The sequence below is a fragment of the Xyrauchen texanus genome, chromosome 31 (genome assembly GCF_025860055.1).
Source record: "Xyrauchen texanus isolate HMW12.3.18 chromosome 31, RBS_HiC_50CHRs, whole genome shotgun sequence".
Lineage (NCBI taxonomy): Eukaryota > Metazoa > Chordata > Actinopteri > Cypriniformes > Catostomidae > Xyrauchen > Xyrauchen texanus.
This window is the reverse complement of record NC_068306.1, coordinates 31,222,763-31,241,580: the sequence shown is the minus strand read 5'-3', so window position 1 is coordinate 31,241,580 and position 18,818 is coordinate 31,222,763. Positions and strand designations below refer to the sequence as shown.

The 18,818-nt window shown below is 36.1% G+C and overlaps 2 protein-coding genes across 3 annotated transcripts in view; one reads left to right on the top strand and one right to left on the bottom strand.

The window, feature by feature from the left end:
• LOC127624865 (serine/threonine-protein phosphatase 2A 55 kDa regulatory subunit B beta isoform) overlaps positions 1 to 13,253 on the top strand; it is a 64,285-nt gene extending 51,032 nt beyond the window's left edge. For both annotated transcript variants that reach the window (XM_052099818.1, XM_052099819.1), the window contains exons 5-9: positions 3,275 to 3,452; positions 9,302 to 9,466; positions 9,982 to 10,151; positions 12,757 to 12,848; positions 12,962 to 13,253. In XM_052099818.1, the coding sequence (XP_051955778.1) occupies positions 3,275 to 3,452; positions 9,302 to 9,466; positions 9,982 to 10,151; positions 12,757 to 12,848; positions 12,962 to 13,241 (885 nt within the window). In that variant the 3' untranslated portion in view covers positions 13,242 to 13,253. The remainder of the gene's footprint in view (positions 1 to 3,274; positions 3,453 to 9,301; positions 9,467 to 9,981; positions 10,152 to 12,756; positions 12,849 to 12,961) is intronic.
• A 73-nt stretch (positions 13,254 to 13,326) lies between these two features.
• Positions 13,327 to 18,818, bottom strand: part of LOC127624864 (transcription elongation regulator 1-like) — a 34,155-nt gene continuing 28,663 nt past the window's right edge. Inside the window, exons 15-20 of the mRNA XM_052099817.1 lie at positions 17,123 to 17,287; positions 16,699 to 16,881; positions 16,426 to 16,605; positions 15,900 to 15,983; positions 15,707 to 15,807; positions 13,327 to 15,381 (exon numbers count right to left, since the gene is read on the bottom strand). Coding sequence (XP_051955777.1) covers positions 15,180 to 15,381; positions 15,707 to 15,807; positions 15,900 to 15,983; positions 16,426 to 16,605; positions 16,699 to 16,881; positions 17,123 to 17,287 — 915 coding nt within the window. The 3' untranslated portion in view covers positions 13,327 to 15,179. The remainder of the gene's footprint in view (positions 15,382 to 15,706; positions 15,808 to 15,899; positions 15,984 to 16,425; positions 16,606 to 16,698; positions 16,882 to 17,122; positions 17,288 to 18,818) is intronic.

Sequence of the window (18,818 nt, the reverse complement as noted above, 5' to 3'; positions counted from 1 at the left end):
CAGTGAATGGTGACCAAAACTTTATAGCTCCAAAAAGTAAATAAAGGCAGCATAAAAGTAATATATATGACTCCAGTGTTTAAATCCATGTCTTCTGAAGCGATCTATTTGGTTTTGGGTGAGAACAGACCAAAATATAACTCCTTTTGCACTGTACAGTCTCTAGGCATGATCTGCTGTCAAAACGTACAGTGAAGGAGTAAAATTTTTGTTCTTGATTTTTTTTTCACCTCAAACCAACTGGATCACTTCAGAAGATGGATTTAACCACTGGAGTTTGATGGATTATGTTTAAACTGACTTGATCTGCTTTTTGGAGCTTCAAAGTTCTGATCACCATTCACTTGCATTGTATAAATCTACAGAGCTGACATATTCTTCTAGAAATCTACATTTGTGTTCTGCTGAAGAAAGTAAGTCATACACATCTGGGATGGCATGTAGGTGATGGGAGAATTTTCATTTTTGGCTTAACCATCCCTTTAGCACATCTAACAATATTTAAATCAAATGCATTAGAGAAAAAAATTTAATGATCTCTGAAAATATCTTTACAAAAATTCCTAAAATGTCCATAGACTGTGTCTGGGCCTGTCGACATGTATGAATAAATAACCCCAAATAGTCTCTCAGAATCCATGCAGATTAATGATTAAGCTTTCACACACTGAAGTAAAATCTGCAATGTTAGATATATGAATAATGAATGACATGTGAATAAAGTGTACCCACATATCCAGCCCCTCTTATCATTAGTGGCTGAACATCCCAGCAGTCAAACTTAATTAAGGCTTGATTGAGAGATAATTGAGGGGCTGGATTGAGAGAGCTTCAGTCAGTCTTGATTGCTCCTGTCAACTGAATTCATGAGGCTATGCCTGAAGTGCAAATTTGATTATTGCAGGCACATGTACTGCGTAGTGTCTAGTAATAAGCAAAAAACTGCTGACAACTGTATGGCTGTAAAGATGTCAGTGTTCAGAATGAATTGTGTCCTTGCAAAATATAGGTAACATTTTGTTAGGTTCCAAAATTAATGCATTTTTTTTCATGAACAAACAATGAGCAATATTTTAAAACAGCATTTACTAATCTTGGTTATTTACTGTAATAAAAAACACTTTTGTTTATAGTTGGTTCATATTGCATTAAAGGAATATTCCGGGCTCAATACAGCTCAGTCGACAGAATTTGTGGCATAGGATTTTTAGATATTTTAAAATATTTGTATTTTTACAATATAATAATATTAAATAATATAATATTCTTCCTCGGATATCAATTTTATTCTGCAGTATAGCTGCTAAAGAAGATGTACATTATTTTAAATGAGTTTTAGATATTTATACTGCCAAAACAAAAACAAATCAATAACGTATTTTGTTGCTGTGTATAATGGGGTGAAGACTACCCTCTATCCCGTATTAATTAAGAAGTGTATTGCCAATTTTCTTCATGATAAGAAATTCACAGTGACACATATATTATGATTCAATAAGTCACGAGCCATCACGTTATAATCTAGCTGCATTAATAGTGCACGCTTGGAGTGCTCACCCTGCCAGTGTTTGATTCAACAACTTATTTTTGTCACATTTCTAAGAACAAATTAGGCCTAGTGTAATGTTTTACTGTAGAACAGAATCATGAAATGGTATAGGCAGCTGAAGATATATGTATTTAAGAAATGAATACATAAACAATAGGGCATCCCCCATCCCACCTCCACCTGCTAATGAAAAAAAGTTGGAGTTCCCATGTGTGTGGTGATAATGACCTGCCTTGGCAGAGTGTTCCCCTCCTCCACCCCGACTACTGGGTGATGAGCGTTCCTCATCTCTGTACTGATTGGAACATGTCTTCCATGCTTGATCTGTCATTAGTGAAGGGCTGGCCCATAAAACACATCATGGGGCACTGACTTTGATGCACTACTCTTGCAGTGAAACACATGTAGCATCTTCGGCTTTTAGATTATTCATCATTAAAGAGACGGTACCCCGGTGCGTCCTATTACTGCACTGTATTGGGAGCCAGATTCCATATATCATTAAATGTTGACATACCATTTTGGGGGCTGGTGGGTGCAGGTGTGGGCAGGTAATTAGGGAACAAAATGCCACCTCTGTGATTTCAGGTGCTGGATGGTATCTCAGATTTTTTTGGAGGAAATGGCACAATTCCCCACACACATTGTAGGGCTGCAAGATTATGACCAAAATTATTTCCTTCAAAATTGCATTTGCGATTTATTTATGTTGATTTACACTACCGTTCAAAAGTTTGGGGTCACTTGCATGAAATGTTTCTCATGATCTTAAAAATCGTTTGATCTGAAGGCATATGCTTAAATGTTTGAAATTAGTTTTGTAGACAAAAATATAATTGTGCCAACACATTAATTTATTCAAGGGTGACCACTTTAAAGATGCTAAAATATAACACAGTTTTGATTTATTATGGATTTTGTTTATTCACAACATAATTCCCATAGTTCCATTTATGTTATTCCATAGTTTTGATGACTTAACTATTATTTTAACATTTGAAAATAAATAAATAAAGAATGAGTAAGTGACCCTAAACTTTTGAACATCCAAAACAAGCTGAGAACTGTGTTCATGTGAGACATAAAATATGCATCAGACTGCATTAAACTTGCTCTTTAGGTCTGTAAATGGTAGCCATATGGAATGGCAGAATTACACATTTGACCACGTTTAAATCTATTTCTCAAAATGATGTAGATCTTCGATTTACACACAGAAAATGCATGTGATGGATGTGGCTACTCTCAAATTTGATAAATTCTGCCTTATATCGATACGGACCCTGCTGCATCTAATGTGACGATGTTTCATTGTATCACTATTTAAAATCACCTTATTATTTTGTAGTTATAAGCCATTATTTTTGTATGCCACATAGGTGGGAAATCTTTCAAAATTGCCTACAGGGTTTAAGGGGTTAAAAACAGCAATTAGACATCAACCAAACTGCTGAAGTGAAATGACCACTAATGTTATGCAATATTTGCACCAAATTATCTAAAAAAACCAATTAGAAAATTGTGTAAAATGTGGATTATCCATTGACAAGACTGATATCTCAAAATGGCAAGATTTTGATAGATTAATGAGTCTGGCCAATATAACAGTAATTAGTTAGACTTCATTTTGGGGCAATCCCAAATCTTAAAATGTGTTGCAAATATTGACATTGTACCTTTTCTTTTGCCCTTCTTTTCTCCCCCCGACCCACCTGCCTTTTTCAGGTGCCTGTGTTGAGGCCCATGGATCTGATGGTGGAGGCAACACCTCGTCGTATTTTTTCTAATGCACACACCTATCACATCAACTCCATCTCGGTCAACAGCGACTATGAGACATATATGTCCACAGATGACCTGAGAATCAACCTGTGGAACCTGGAGATCACGAACCGAAGCTTCAGTATCCTTTCACAATTACCCAACTTAAATGTGAATGGTTTCATGTCTGAAAAATTTGGGTCTGTATATATGTGTGTGTGTGTGTGTGTGTGTATATATATATATATATATATATATATATATATATATATATATATATATATATTCAATTTTATATTTTTGTCATTGTACGAACAAAAATTGGGGTTTGATGCTTTTGATTGATTGTGCTTTAGCATAGCGTAGCCTTGTGCCACTTTAAAAAAAAGGTTACGCACAAAAATTTTATTGGATATGTCAAGTTTGAAGCCGTTATAAAATTGCAGATGTTCACGTGACCGGGAACATACATCAAATAAATGTTGTATTAATGTGCCAAGTCAACTGACTTCTATACTAATAATTGGTCTTTTAATTGGTGGATACGTTTAACTTTAATTAAATTAAATTATTATATATTAAATTGTGGTGTTGCAAATGGTCTCTACAATCAACTTGCAATGCTGTTGGAAAATGCAGCTCAGGATGGTCCAATAACCAACTAGTCAACTTACGAGTTTATCTAGTTTTTTTTCTTTTAGCTTTAATATTTTTAGTGCCGGTACTTTAAAGGAGATGAATTTAAAGACACAATGTCTCTGAGAGAGTTGCAACATGCCAACAGCTTGTTGTGCTTTAACACTATAACCCTCTCTGAGAATTTGCATCCCATACAAAGCACTGCAGCCATCAAAACAGCACTTTTTTTTAACCAATCCACTAACTGAAATTTCAAGACAAAAACTGTTGGACTCAAATTCTTCTGATTGCTAAAATTACTTTAAGTAGCTTTGCATTCCTAAAAGCAATAAGCTATTTTTGATTAAATCTACACTATGTAACTTTTGCCCCGCTAGCGATTGAAGCATAAAACTGCAAGATACTTGTGGAGAAACATTGTTTTGGTAATTATGTGAGGCGGGATTTGGCTCTGCTCTTCTGCGTGGATGAATCTGATGGCTGGTGTGTAACCATGGTTACAGGTGATCTTATATCAGAGTGAAGGCCACTAACGACGACAAAACTCTCCCTTAAAAAAAATTATTAAATAACGAAAGAAAGAAAAAGACAGTCAGGTCTTAATAGCAGGTAAGTAGCATACCTTCCACTGTTTTGACTTCTTGAAAACAATTGTTTTAAAATAAATAGCATTACAAAAGTTGGGCTGATATGACTAGCAGTCGTTGTCTAAAGTTAAATGGTGGAAACTATTATAACTGAGCAAGCAGGCAAATAGACCAAGGTAGTAACTGGTTTAGAGATTGCCATTGTTACTAGCATAAAGTAAAAAAGATTCCCCATTTTCCTTCCTCGAAAATGAAATCAAGCATTGCAGAACCACAATCCATAATAAAATGGCCCACTAGAGTTGCTAACGCTATCTAATGAACTACTGCACTAAGAGAGCTTCCTGGCTAACTATCGGTCCAATAAAATATCTTACCTGTTGAACAAGAAAAAGCCATCTCTGGGTCAGTTTAAAGTCCTTTCAGATCTCTGAGTTGTCTGAACAGCCTCTGAAAAGCCAAGCCGATGTTGATTTGTTTTTTTTATTATGGGCTCTGTCGCTTTCCCTTTTTGCTTGCAGACTGTTCGAGGTTTCTTTATTTTAAAAATGGGTGATCCCCCAGAGGGTTGCCTTTTTGAATGGTCCATGGTCAATGTTGCTCATGTGTTGTGACTACAAGCTTCCAGCTTCAAACTAATGCCACACCTATCACCACACATTCATACGTGCTGTAGTAGCTTCGGACATTCTTTTCTTTATTTATGGACATAACGTAATTACGCATGGACGACTGACGGAAGTATGCAATGCCCCACCAAATCTGTCCCGACAGCTCTAAAATATAAATCAGTATTATAGGCTTACCATTGTGAATCAGCAAAACATAGTTTGGAAGGCAGATTGTTGGTGTATTTAATAATTAATTAACTTTTTATTTAGATTTTTCAATTTTCAATTAAATTAATTTCTAACAAAACAAATCTTACATAGTGCAGCTTTAACACCCCTCAACCATGATAACCATACAGAAATGCATGGCCGCTCATGGTTTATTGCTTTGTTTTGCTGTAAGTTATTCTGGACCCAGACACTATAAATACTTGCATGCTTCTGTTACTAAGCTAAGAACAAAAGGATTCTCCTAAACCAGCGACAAAACCAATAACCACCACTGGACTGTCACTGCTGTCACTTAATTCTGACAGATAACACCTCTGTGATGTACATTACGCCCATTACCCTTTATCAAGTTTCTGCCACTAATCTTGACCTTTGCCTAGCCCTCCCAAAGGTAAATAGTGTCTGGCTTACTCAGACACGCGTCCCTATCGATCATTATTGATTTCTGTTTTCAAGGACCCTGCAGCGCTGAGATGAGAAGCTCTGTAGACAGTCTATATGGATGGTTATGGGCAAGTGTTTCTCAGGGGGCTTGGAGAGAAGACAAAGCCTGTATTTACCAAAGCTCACACTGTAAACGTATGATCTTCACCATGTCAGGATGAATAACTTGTCACTGCACAATACCAACAAATCTATATGATGCTATATTTATTGCTTTTTGAGCTCTTTTATCAGGCTTTTCTGATTTAAGAAAATCAGAAAAAACAGGTAGTGATAGTGTAGCAAAATATCAAATGCCCCTGGGAGAAATTTAACATGAGAGATATTCTCAGTTGCGGATTTACTTCTTTGTAAGCTGATTTATCTTTGTCTTTTGGGAAATGTAGAAGACATTTCTTTTGCTTCTTCCACTATATAAGCAGTGTCTCATTTGGAAGGCTGCGTCCTCCGGAGGTCGCATTTGTCGGCTGCATACATCATCGAGGCTGTCTCGTTTCATAAAAGCGAGTAGGACACTTTGAATGCAGCCTTTGAATGCGACCTTCTTTCATGGGAATTTGGAGGATGCATGAGGTGTATCCTTCGTGGGCACTCACAACCCACAATTCTTTGCTTCAACGGAAATGTCTAAAAGAAATAATGCCAATCTGCCCGTAAATATGATGTTCATATGCAGTCCGTCTGCGCGGACTGTCCACGTGCAGCCCAGTTTTTCTAGACACGTGGACAGTTCTCATGTGTGTGCGTTGTCTGTACATGTGCCTGCTGTTGACTGTACCAAAGAAGTCCTGTGCACATGTCATGTAAGAGTATACTTTGAAAGGCTGAGCACTCGACTGTGAGCGAGAGAATAGCACGCAGAAAAATTAAGAGACTTTAGATAGGATGGGTCTGTCTGATTGACATATAATCTGACCAACCACTGAAAAACTTGAGGATATCCAACATCCAATTTACTTGCTTCTAAGTGCCTCCAACAAACAAGATATTAACTTAACTGAAAGGGATTTAATGGTTTATGAAGATTCTCTGAATTCATTGTTCATTTCAGTTTGCTGTAACAGACATAACTTTAACCAAATATTTTGAGAAATGTATTAACAACTTTATTTAAACAGGAATCAAACATTGAAGATTAATATTTTTAATATGTTAGATTTAACAACTCAAGAAGCCGGTCATGAAAATCGGAGCTCTTGAAATAATAGCAAATAATGAATATACTTAAGTATTTTCTACTTTTTAAAAGTCACTCCAGTGTGAATTCCTTCATTCTTTAGACAGATTAGGATATTGCAAGTAACGTTACACATTCGGAGTAGTTCATAATTTAGTTCAGGTTAATCTGTTCATTCGCTTTACCTGTGCAGATGTAAGTTGTAATATGTTTATGTTGTGGATATAGTTGATTAGTCACATACATGTATTACATATATAATTTATATAATTTGTATCAGTAATGTAGGGTATTTTGCACGCATTATACCACCATTATATGTAAGGATATTTGGTATGCTAAATTTAGAAGGGAATTTAGGGTCTTGAAATATGTGAGCTATGAAATAAATTAAACTGTCCTTATTGTATATTATTAGGTAATGAAATTTATTATGGAATTAGTCACGCTAGACAACCATTATAAATTAGATAAATGACAAATAACTCGATTATTTGTCTTAATAGATTCTCCACGATTAAAATTGTAATACAACGTTTCGTTGTATCAGCTCACAATTTCTATTGTAAGGAATTAGCTTTAATCAGTGAATTATGATTAATTCACTTATTGGAGTGATATTATTCTCATGGCTTATTGAAAATATCACATGTATTTAGGTACAGCTTTGAAGTGAAATCTTTCAGAAACAGGGATGAGATTATTTATCAAAACATACCACAGTCACGTCATCTTTGAACACAGACAAACTTTATTACTATTCTAAACATAAATCTAATCTAACACATATATATATACATGAGACAGGTTGGTGAAAAGTGACAGAATGTGAAATAATTGATCAGTACAGTGAAAATGAACTTTATGGTGTCTGTTGACAATACCTTAAGAACCATTTCATCCTTCTTTGAGTCTACATCGATTTGCTATCGGATTACCCAAATTATTTAATTAATACACCAGCACTTTGAGCACAATATTGGAGATGTACTTGCATGTCTTTTGTGGTGTTTCCTTGCGGTCTTTGTGTTGCTTGGTTCTTGGCGCTTAGTCGAAAGTTTGTTCCGTCGATGTTTTTCACTTCTGTATGATCTAAGTTATTGTCTGTATGAATGATGATTTTAGCTGTGAAGTGAGACATTCTCATGGGTTTGTGAACCATAGAGAGTGATAAGCTTTCTCGGAACGTCGAGTCCCGAGCCTCCTTTGGACCTCACATGGGGAAAAGTCAGAGCGAAATCTGAGCAGTCAGCGGAGCAGATGATGAAACACGTTAAGGCAGAAGAAAAGAGACCGGAGAAGATAGTGTCCTTCCTGTTTGGAAATATTTTAACTGAAATTGGCCACATCCCCAAAAGTGTCCTGCATCAATCAAAAGTGACTTTTCAGATTCATATGGTTGACTGGGCTATTTTTTCCGACAGTCGATTTATGGTCCTTTGTTAGAGATTCTCACTATTTTCCCTCTCAAAAAAAGTGCATATTTAATCATGAACTTTATATCTTGCAAATGGTACAAGAGACATGATATTCGTTGTCATCAGCTTTCTCTATGTAACCAAACAAATGCTTACATACCAAATATGAATTTTTTATGGATATTATACATGTAGGTATAAACATGTAGGTATAAAGATAATAAAACATGAAAATCTCTGGTTACAAAATCATATTGGTTTTACACATCTTTGAATTTTATCAAGTTAAACCTTATAGTTACCATTCTTAGTAGAATTAGATGAATCATACAAAATTAAAGATTATATGTGATTGCACATCGCGTCACCCATTTTAAAGAGGTCCATCAGTCTATAATAATTAATTTGTCAGGTACTAACGTTACCACAATTCAAAGCGATTTTCAGCATTATCTAGCAAGGCTAGATTAAGATGAAATGTCTTAGAGTTGTGCAAATCTGATGGTCCTTGTAACCTTTCGAAAGAGAAGTCTGCTTAAACTCTGTGTGGAAGATCAGGAGGTCAGGTTGCGGAGGGGTCTTTCCTTTTTCAAAAAAAAAATAAAAAAGTATATACAGTATATATAAACCATTATTAGTGCATTCTTAATGCCACTGCATTATTGGCATTGTTAATGTCACAGTTTTTATTTTTTCCTCAACAGTTAGATTCTCATTATTTTGCATCTTTTTCGTCTCATCTTCCTTATCGTTGCCAAACACAAAAACATTTTCGGCAGTAATTTTGTTGACTAGATTAACAATGGTTCATTCGTCTAGATTTTTCTTCATTTGCCATGTGAAATTTTGGATTGTGTTGTGGTTCCTTTATCATGCTTACTCAGATATTGTGGACATTAAGCCAGCCAACATGGAAGAACTGACTGAGGTGATCACAGCGGCTGAGTTTCACCCCAACCAGTGCAATACTTTTGTCTATAGTAGCAGTAAGGGCTCCATAAGATTGTGTGACATGAGAGCCTCCGCACTCTGTGACAACCACTCGAAGTGTGAGTTAACTCAAGTTTTAAGTCCATTGTAGGATTTTTGATTGATATCTGCTGAACATTTAGTTTTTCAAAGAAAATGTAATATTTGCAGAGTTCTTGGTTGAAACTAACTGAGCCTCAATACCCCAACAATAACAAACCCTTTAAAACCTCCTAGACCCTTAAATTTACAATATCACACCCTCAAAGACTCTGACCAAGATCTGTTGGTCCAACAACCAAAATTGAGCTACTTTGTACAGTGGCCAAGTAGCCATGCAATTCTTGTGAAATTTTCCTCAATAGTGACGATACCATGCCGACATGTGATTGAGATAATTGTAACTTTTAGCATGCTGGAAATAGACTGTGGCCAAAACTCTCATCTACACCAAGACTACATTTTCAGACCCAGATTAAGACCCAAAGTAATGAGACACCTTTATGTAGTCTGAAGACCAAGACCACAAGCTGATGAAGCCAACTCTGCTCCTGAAATATTGCTTAAATATTGTTTTCTTGTTTCTGTCTGTCAGTATTTGAGGAACCAGAAGACCCCAGTAATCGCTCCTTCTTCTCAGAGATCATTTCCTCAGTCTCAGACGTGAAGTTCAGCCACAGCGGACGATATATGATGACCCGTGACTACCTCACAGTGAAGGTGTGGGATGTCAACATGGAGAACAAACCTCTTGAAACTTACCAGGTACCAAGATGCTGTTGAGATGTTGTTCTTTGAAATGTTTTAGGCATTACCAAAAACTGTGTTGCAGATCTTCAAACATTTGGCCCACTATGACGACACTTACTTGAAAGTCAAAAAATTAACCATGCTGACAATAAAACTTTCAGATGATTCAACAAACCCACTACTCAGACATATTTAGTGTGTGCATTTTACATTTCCCCTTTTGATTTGTAACTAGTAGCTAAAAGTATGTGGACAGCAGGTCTATGTTGTGGAATTTTAAATAATACCAAAATATAGAAAGTCAGCTTTTTTCTTTTTTTTCTATCAAATAATTGTGTGCAGTAGTGTTAGTAATTCGTATTTTTGAGACATTACAGATTTTCTATAAAGCTAAATTAATAATTCTGATTAAAAGTAATGGCAATTCTCATCCAATCATTGCTAATCATGTTAAAATTAAATTTAGCATTATACAATTCTGAATCTATGTACTGATTATCATTGTCCCATGTCTGCCAAACATGTAGAGTGGTCCAAATATCATCTGCAGCCTGAACCTGAACTTTTGGATTTTAGGAGTGAATGCACTTAACTGCATAGAAAGCAATAGGATGCACCCTTGCTCCCTATTTAGTGAACAATTTAACCTCCATTGTTCTGTCCTTATGCACCTTATTTTCATCCTAACTCCATATAAAGCCTCTGAAATCAACCTTTTTCAGATTTTGGATTAATACATTGATTCTCAATGTGAAGATACACAGTACAGAACAATTTGTAAGTAAAATAAGAAAAAAGAAATCAAAGCTAATAATTTATGTTTCCTAAATATACACAATAATATTTTTTACAGTTTGATTAGAAATGATGCACAAATTATAATTACCTTGATTTTTCTTTTTCATCAAACATCACTAGTCTCATATTTGATCTCAAGCATGCACAGTAAATACACAGCAATGCATTTACTAATGATAATGAATAGAACCATATTGTAAAGCGATAAAATAAAATATAACAATTTACATAAGAGAAATGACCCACAGATGTGTTAATGTTGAAAATTATTTAAAATAAAAATAAAAATTTGGAACGCGGCCCTAATTTCCGCATATGTGGACTTTATCAGCACGCTGATGTGCAAACAATATATACAGTGCATCCGGAATGTATTCACAGCGCTTCACTTTTTCCACATTTTGTTATGTTACAGCCTTATTCCAAAATGGATTAAATTGATTATTTTCCTCAAAATTCTAAACTTTTTATTTTTTTTGCATAATTTGGGAAAAATTACAGTTTGATTGGAAATTATGCACAATAAATATATTCTGCACACAAATTATATTTACTTAGATTTTTCATCCAACATCACTAGTCTCAAACATGCTCTTCTCTGACAATTTTATCCACTTTGTTAATAAGTACACTTGACTTTTTGAAATTATTAGGTGCAAAATAGTTTGTAGTGGAAATGACGCTGTCATAACATTATGCATTTAAAAAAAATATATATATAGAAATAATTTTCACAAATCTTTAAATGGTTTGTGTATATTTTACTCTGTTTATATGATCGCAGTTTTAAACATGTACTTAGTATTTATATACTGATTTTCATACCCGGAGTGGCAGATACCAGGCTTTCTAAGGGGTGCTGAGCACGTAAAATAATATGATGGTATTATTCAACAACCAATTGCTTGATCTGCACAAAATAAGGGTTGTTTTAAAGCTTAGACGCTTGTCTTTACAATGAATATAGCTGATCTGACCAAATCTAAAAGACCACATTTGCTGATAAATTAGAACGGTTAAATTTTCAGAATTTACAAATTTGTGATCAAAACAATATTTAAAACCGGTAAAAACATATTTTTGGAAAGGTTTTGATTAGTAGAATATAACAAGAAAATGTGATTTAGTCAGAGACCAAACTACAGTATTAATGTGTGAAATCCACAAACAATTATCTTAACATTTTGATTACTTCATGAAAAATAAACACGATTTAGAAAATGGCATATCACAACTTACAGTAGACACCTCTGAATCAAACAAGACCACACTTAACGTAATATGAGTGGAAGATGCTGAAATATTTCTCGAAGAGTGTCAATAGCGACGGTTTCTCTGGGATCGATTCACTGAAACATGATCCTATACGTCACAGATGTGTCAATTATCCTCATTGAATGTCTTGTGTTAGAGTCTATATTTGGAAACAGGCATGTGTCCCACATGACCAGAGCCAGACACAGAGTGCACACACCAACTGTGCACAAGAGGGTGCGCAACGTTTTTGCTCAGCGAGTGATGGAATAAAAAGCCAATGTGATCATTTTTAATTAGTAGGCATTAAGTTAATATCGGTTAGTTTAAATCTGTTAGATTAAACAAAAATCATCCCCAAAGACATAAAGTTGCCCAAAGTAGAAGAAACACCCTTGCGTGTTTAGCAGATGATTTTATCCAAAATTACCTCGTATTCTTTTCCTTGCTCGAAATTATAGATATAGTATGTCTTATTGTCGTTGCAAAATAATGCACAGGACTCGGTTTAGTGAGTGTGTTGTGGACTGAGTTTTTGATCCCCTGTGCCCGGTTCTGTCTTTTACAGGTCCATGACTACCTTAGAAGTAAGCTATGCTCTCTGTATGAGAACGACTGCATCTTCGACAAATTTGAATGTGTCTGGAATGGGACTGACAGGTATGTCAAAAATATCGAAAGTCAGATTTTGCATTATTTTGTGACTTTGACTACCAGTTCTTTTTTTTAGCTTCTTGCAACTACCAGTAATTGTCATATTCTTTTCCCTTTAGTGTCCTAATGACAGGCTCCTACAACAACTTCTTCCGTATGTTTGATCGAAACACTAAGCGGGACGTGACTCTGGAGGCCTCGCGGGAGAACGGCAAACCCCGAGCCATCCTCAAACCACGCAAGGTTTCTGTTGGTGGCAAACGCCGCAAAGACGAGATCAGTGTGGACAGTCTGGACTTCAGTAAGAAGATCCTTCACACGGCTTGGCACCCCAATGAGAACATCATCGCAGTTGCCGCCACCAACAACCTTTATATATTTCAGGACAAGGTCAACTAGCATGTAGCTAGCAAGTCTCCCATAATCATAACAACAAAAGGGACAGAATGTGTGACGGTTAGCCTCACTATTAGTGGAGACTTCAGCTTCAAAAGAAGAAATTCACCTTTTACAGCAGACTGTTTTTTCTGCATTAACAAATGTAAAACTTGAAGGTGCACCACAAACCACGGACAATGACACTGGCTTTTGGACTGCTTCCATTTTAAATTTTTTGCATATTCTCCCTCACTGTAGTTTTTGTTGGAGATGCAAAGCAATAGAGGATTGTTTTACCTTTTATTTTACTAAAGGCCCTTTCACATGACCTGCATCAGAGCTTCAAATGCTCAAATTTTGAATTCTCCACATGAAAATTGTTGCAGAAAGCGTCACTGAATCTGTTTTTAGGCAACATGAACGCGGAAAGTGTACACAGTAAAAACAAATGAAATGTATTTGAGCTTAGAACAAAAAACCTCTGCCGATTGTTACGATACTTGGCTGAAGGAAAAAAAGACAACACATTTTCTTTGTATATCAATATGCCAGATTCTGATTTTCCAAGTCCATGTAATATCATACAAATTGTTTGGCAATCATTTGATGCACTTTGAACTAGTATGAGCTTTGAGTTGTGTTGCAACACTTGACCAATGCACATTTGGGTAACACTCCTTTTGAGGAGCTCAATTAATTGGGTAACATTAAAGCAAGTCATGTGAAAGGGTTTAATATGGATAGTTCACCCAAAACTTATTCTGTCATCATTTACTACCCTGTTATATTGTTTCAAACTTGTAAGACTTGGTCATATACAAAATGAGATGTTAGGCAAAATGCTAGTCTCAGTCAACGTACACTTTTATTATATGGGAAAAAAGATGAAATGAAAGTGAATTGTGACAGACAACATCCTTTGTATTCTACGGAGGAAAAGTTACATGGTTTTGGAAGAACGTGAGGTTAAGTAAATGACAATTACATTATTTGGGTTGAACTATATATATATATATTTTTAAGGTAGTGTGAGGAAATGTTTTAACTGAAACAGTATTCAGGCTATGTCTGTTTGATTCTAAGCGTGGCAGGCTGAGGATGCTAATGGCTAATAGAATTTGTTTCATCAACGTTTCAACTTTCAGTTCTCATTTTACTTCATGAAGGTGCATGCATCATTTCAGAACCCAACTACTGTATGGTTTGATTGATGCAACAAAGTGATGGCATAAAACCGGAAGTCAAACAATGTAGCAATGCTCTGCTTGTTCTAATTTTATAAAGAAATGGGGAAAACATTTAATAAAAATCAAGAGGAACAAATATTGTATTCTTTGAGTTCAGTGACAGAAAACAAGAAAACACAACTGCTAAAAAAAACAAAAAATTTTGCATTTATTTCCAGTTAACACACACAGAAATCTAGCAACATGTCTGAATCAAACCACTTTAAGAAACATTTCATATACACATGGATTGGAAGGTGCACGACTCGATTCACTCTCTCCTGCATTGCCATGTCATATTAGCAGCGTACTTAAATTGATACTCCACATCATTGCCACAATGGGCTTCAGTACCAAGCGTGAATACATTTAACCCTGCAGGTTCAAAGATTGACATTAAAGGATTAGTTCCCCCAAAGATGAAAATGGTTATTTAATCGCCCTATTGTTCCAAACCTGTATGACTTTCTTTTGTGGAACACAAATGGAGAATGGTCACTTTTGTGTTCCACAGAGGATAGAACATCATACAGGTTTGTAACAACAGGAGAACATAATTTTCGTGTTTGGGTGAACTATCCCTTGAACAACTAGCCTACAACCAGAGGGCGTACTTTGAGCACAGTTTGAGTAGGTAACATAGATGTTTCAAAGTTACATGATGTCTTTTAACACTGTGCTATGATGAACGCAGGGCCACTCGTGCTCAAGTCCTTTAGCAGCCAGTAGTACCTCACTTTGTTGAGCGGCGGGTGGGTTCTGAGGCCGTTGGGGGCGGTGGGGGTCCCCGGCGGTCCAGATCCTCAATATAGAACATGATGAGTTTGCGCCGTTCCTCTGGAACACACTCGAGGACCAGGTAACGTTTATCATTCTGTAAGACTTTCTCAATGTCCTTCAGGTGTTGGTCTGAATCCTGCATGAGCTTCCGTGATCTAAACAGAGAATGAGAATGAGAATTTAACAAATCATTTTTAATCCTGAGATATTAAAGGGATAGTTCATCAAAAATTCAAATTGATCATTTATTCACCCGCATGTTGTTCCATTCCTGTATGACTATTTTTCCCATGGAACACAAAAGGAGTGGTTAGGCAGAATGTTAGCCTCAGTCACCATTCACTTTCATCATATGGTAAAAAGTGAATGAGGCCAAGAATCTGCATGAGGTTTGGAACAATGTGAGAGTGAAAGAAAGGGGGACCATTTTAAATTCTGGGTGAACTATTCCTTTAAGAACAGACTGTGAAACATGCATACCTGTATGTGATGAATTTTGTTTCTTTCAGGAGACTTCTAAAGTCAGCTTTGGCTGTGATGTATTTGTCCTTTATGTAATCTTCAAATTCCCGTTGTTTTTTCTAGATGGTTAAGAGATAAACAGAAGTCAAATATAGCCACATGATGCATAAACAACAACAGCATGATATAGAAACCGAACATCTCCACTTACTCGATCACTGCTGGAGAACTTTATACAGCGTGGGTCTTCTTTGATGATCTTCTTCACCTCTTTCCATGTGGTCGTCAGGGTGATCTACCATTAAACAGTGACATCAGAAGCATAAGAACATGGTCACTTCATAAACAACTACTACTACAGCAACCATTTAATGTACAACTGAGATGTAACAGTTTTTTATGCGTGTGCAGGTTTCAGAATTAACACTCAAACTGTCAAATGAGAGAAAACAAATCGACAAATAAAAGAGTAACTGGCTTTAAGTTATTTGATAGATTTTGTTCCAAAAATATGAGCCAATCAAAAGACATAAATGTTTAGCTAAAGAAGAGTGATTGCTATGCATAATCGAACAACTTTTACAATGGAAAAAAGCTAAATAATAGTCATGATGATAAAATATTTATATATATGAATGACAGTTTTTCTCAATTTTCCAACCATTGCCATGTGTGGAAATATGGATATTTTGGATATATTTTATTTTTTATATGGCTTTTAACAATCCCTTTCTCACCATAGAGGTCTCATCTAATAGCAGCCTGAAATGTTCCTTCTTCCTCTTGGTAAGAGCCTCTACATGTTCCTCGAACAGTTTCTCCTTCTCATGTCGCTCCAACAGAGAGGCCGTCTCCCACCGATGGTCTTTACGCAGATTGCGCCTTGTTTCTGACCAGGAAGCATCGGTTGACCTTACCTATGTGCAAACATGGGTATGTCAGTTTAGGACACAACATGACACACAATTTGTTATTGGAGCAATGATTTCCAAGCGTGAGCCAGCACTGACCATATCAGACATGAGAGCTCTGAAGTGCTGTATGGCCTCCTCTCGTTTGTACTGCTCTCTCTCTCTGTCAATTTCTTTTGTCTGTTCAGATCGAGCTTTCTGCACTTCCCGCTCTCTCTCCCTCAGACTGGCCTCGATACGAGCCTGTCTCTCCAGCTCCTTCTCCTTCTCAGAGTCCACACTCTAGACAACACAAAGACACTCCTGATGAGAAGAACAGCAGCAAATAACCAAGCGAACAGAACAAAACATGAATGTTGTACATTAAAAGACAACGTGAAACAACATTCACAACATCTAACTTCCATAATCTGACATTTTTCCAATTGGAACAGAAAATTCAGTGAAAGAACTAATGTAGGATGGGTAGACTAAGTTAAAGCAACAGTACATGGAGTAACCGATCGCAGTGCATCCTTCTAACCTTCGCCTGCTTCTCCACATACTGTTGGTACAGTTCTTCTCTAGCGGTTGAGCTCTCCACGGCTTTGTAGCGCTGGTCTGTCTCCAGCTTGTCCTTTACTTTGCTCCAGCGCTGTGAGATGTCCACATGATGGTCTGACAGTAAATCAAAGAAGTCCTGCTTCACCTGCAACCACAAAGTGGTATCAGTGTACTGATATATTATAAGCTGTTGGTCTGTGCATTACTCCAAGATAATAGTTGATCATGCTTAGGCTTTTTTTTGGAACTATCAATATTAAGACAAAATAGCGGTCCATACTGTGTCTAAAACTTAGTTACTTGATATTAACTTGAGCTATTAAAGTGCGGTTGAAGACCGACTTTAAAAAAAATATATATTTTAATTCCTCTGCGTTTCTCTGTGGCTGACGCGGAATGATACTACAGCAGTATAACAGCAGCCTCTAGAGGTGAAATAAGGACTGACAACTCGTGGGGATTAACCATTTCTAATTCTTTCATCATTGATGATATTCATCCATACTTTTATCCCACTTCGATGCATATTTTATTATTTTGTTAAAATGTTTTAAATTGAAGCTAGGACATAATCACATATCACACAATTATCACATACATTGGTCTCCAACTTTAAATCTTGTGAATAAATATAAAGCTTCTTATTCACTAAACCTCATCTAGTAATATATATATATATATATATATATAGCATGTAATGATACACAGATTTCACGATACGATGTATAGCCTCAAAATACGATAAGAGCACCCACAAATGTTTTCCTCAAACTTGTACAAGGATTCAACATAAATGTCTTTTAAATCAGGAATGCCACAAAAGTATCAGACATTGACAACAAAAGCAGAGCTCTAAGTATCTTAAACAACAGCATTGAATTTATTTTGTTTATTGAGAAAAACTCATATGAACTCACAATTTTCAAGTTTTTCTTGAGAAAATAAGTTTGTCTACACTCTGGTCATTTATATTTGTATAGCACTTTCACAAAACACAGTATCAAAGCAGCTTTATAGAAAATCATGCCTTGTTGTTTGAAAGGCCCCTGTGAACAAGCTGAAGTGACTGAAGTGACAAAAAACTCCTTTCAATGTTATTTAGTGGTGAAAAACAAAAACTACCTGACCTCTGTTTTTACGATATATGTACATAATCCAATATTATTTTGTGGCTTAAGCAAAAATCGATCGGCACACGTCATCTTTTTCCCCTCTTCCCCATTTCACTTTGCATGTAAACTTTACTGCCATCATTACTAGCTAATAACATATGCACAAGTGCTGTGAGTTTTGCTGTGAGACATTTTGAAGTCAAAAGCAGATAATAATAAGTCTCATGTGATTGCTGTTTTCTTATGAAGTTGGTTTTCTGAATAAACTGTTTTTTGATAGTCATGACTCGTAACTTATAACTAATAGTGTCACGCTCAGTGTCGATTGGAAGAGGTGACTTAAAATATCTGCTGCTGTTTCTGCCTCACAAATCCAACGATTTGCGTGGTGATGTCGTTGTTTGATGTACTATAGCACCAGGACATGATACCGTTGTTCAAGTGTGTTGCGCTGTTTTCCTGTGGAAGCTCAGCACCTCATCTCCGGGAGAAGACTGTTCTGCTGCTCTCAATATTGCACTATAATGTGTTTGTCTATGTATCGTACAATACATTATATAATGA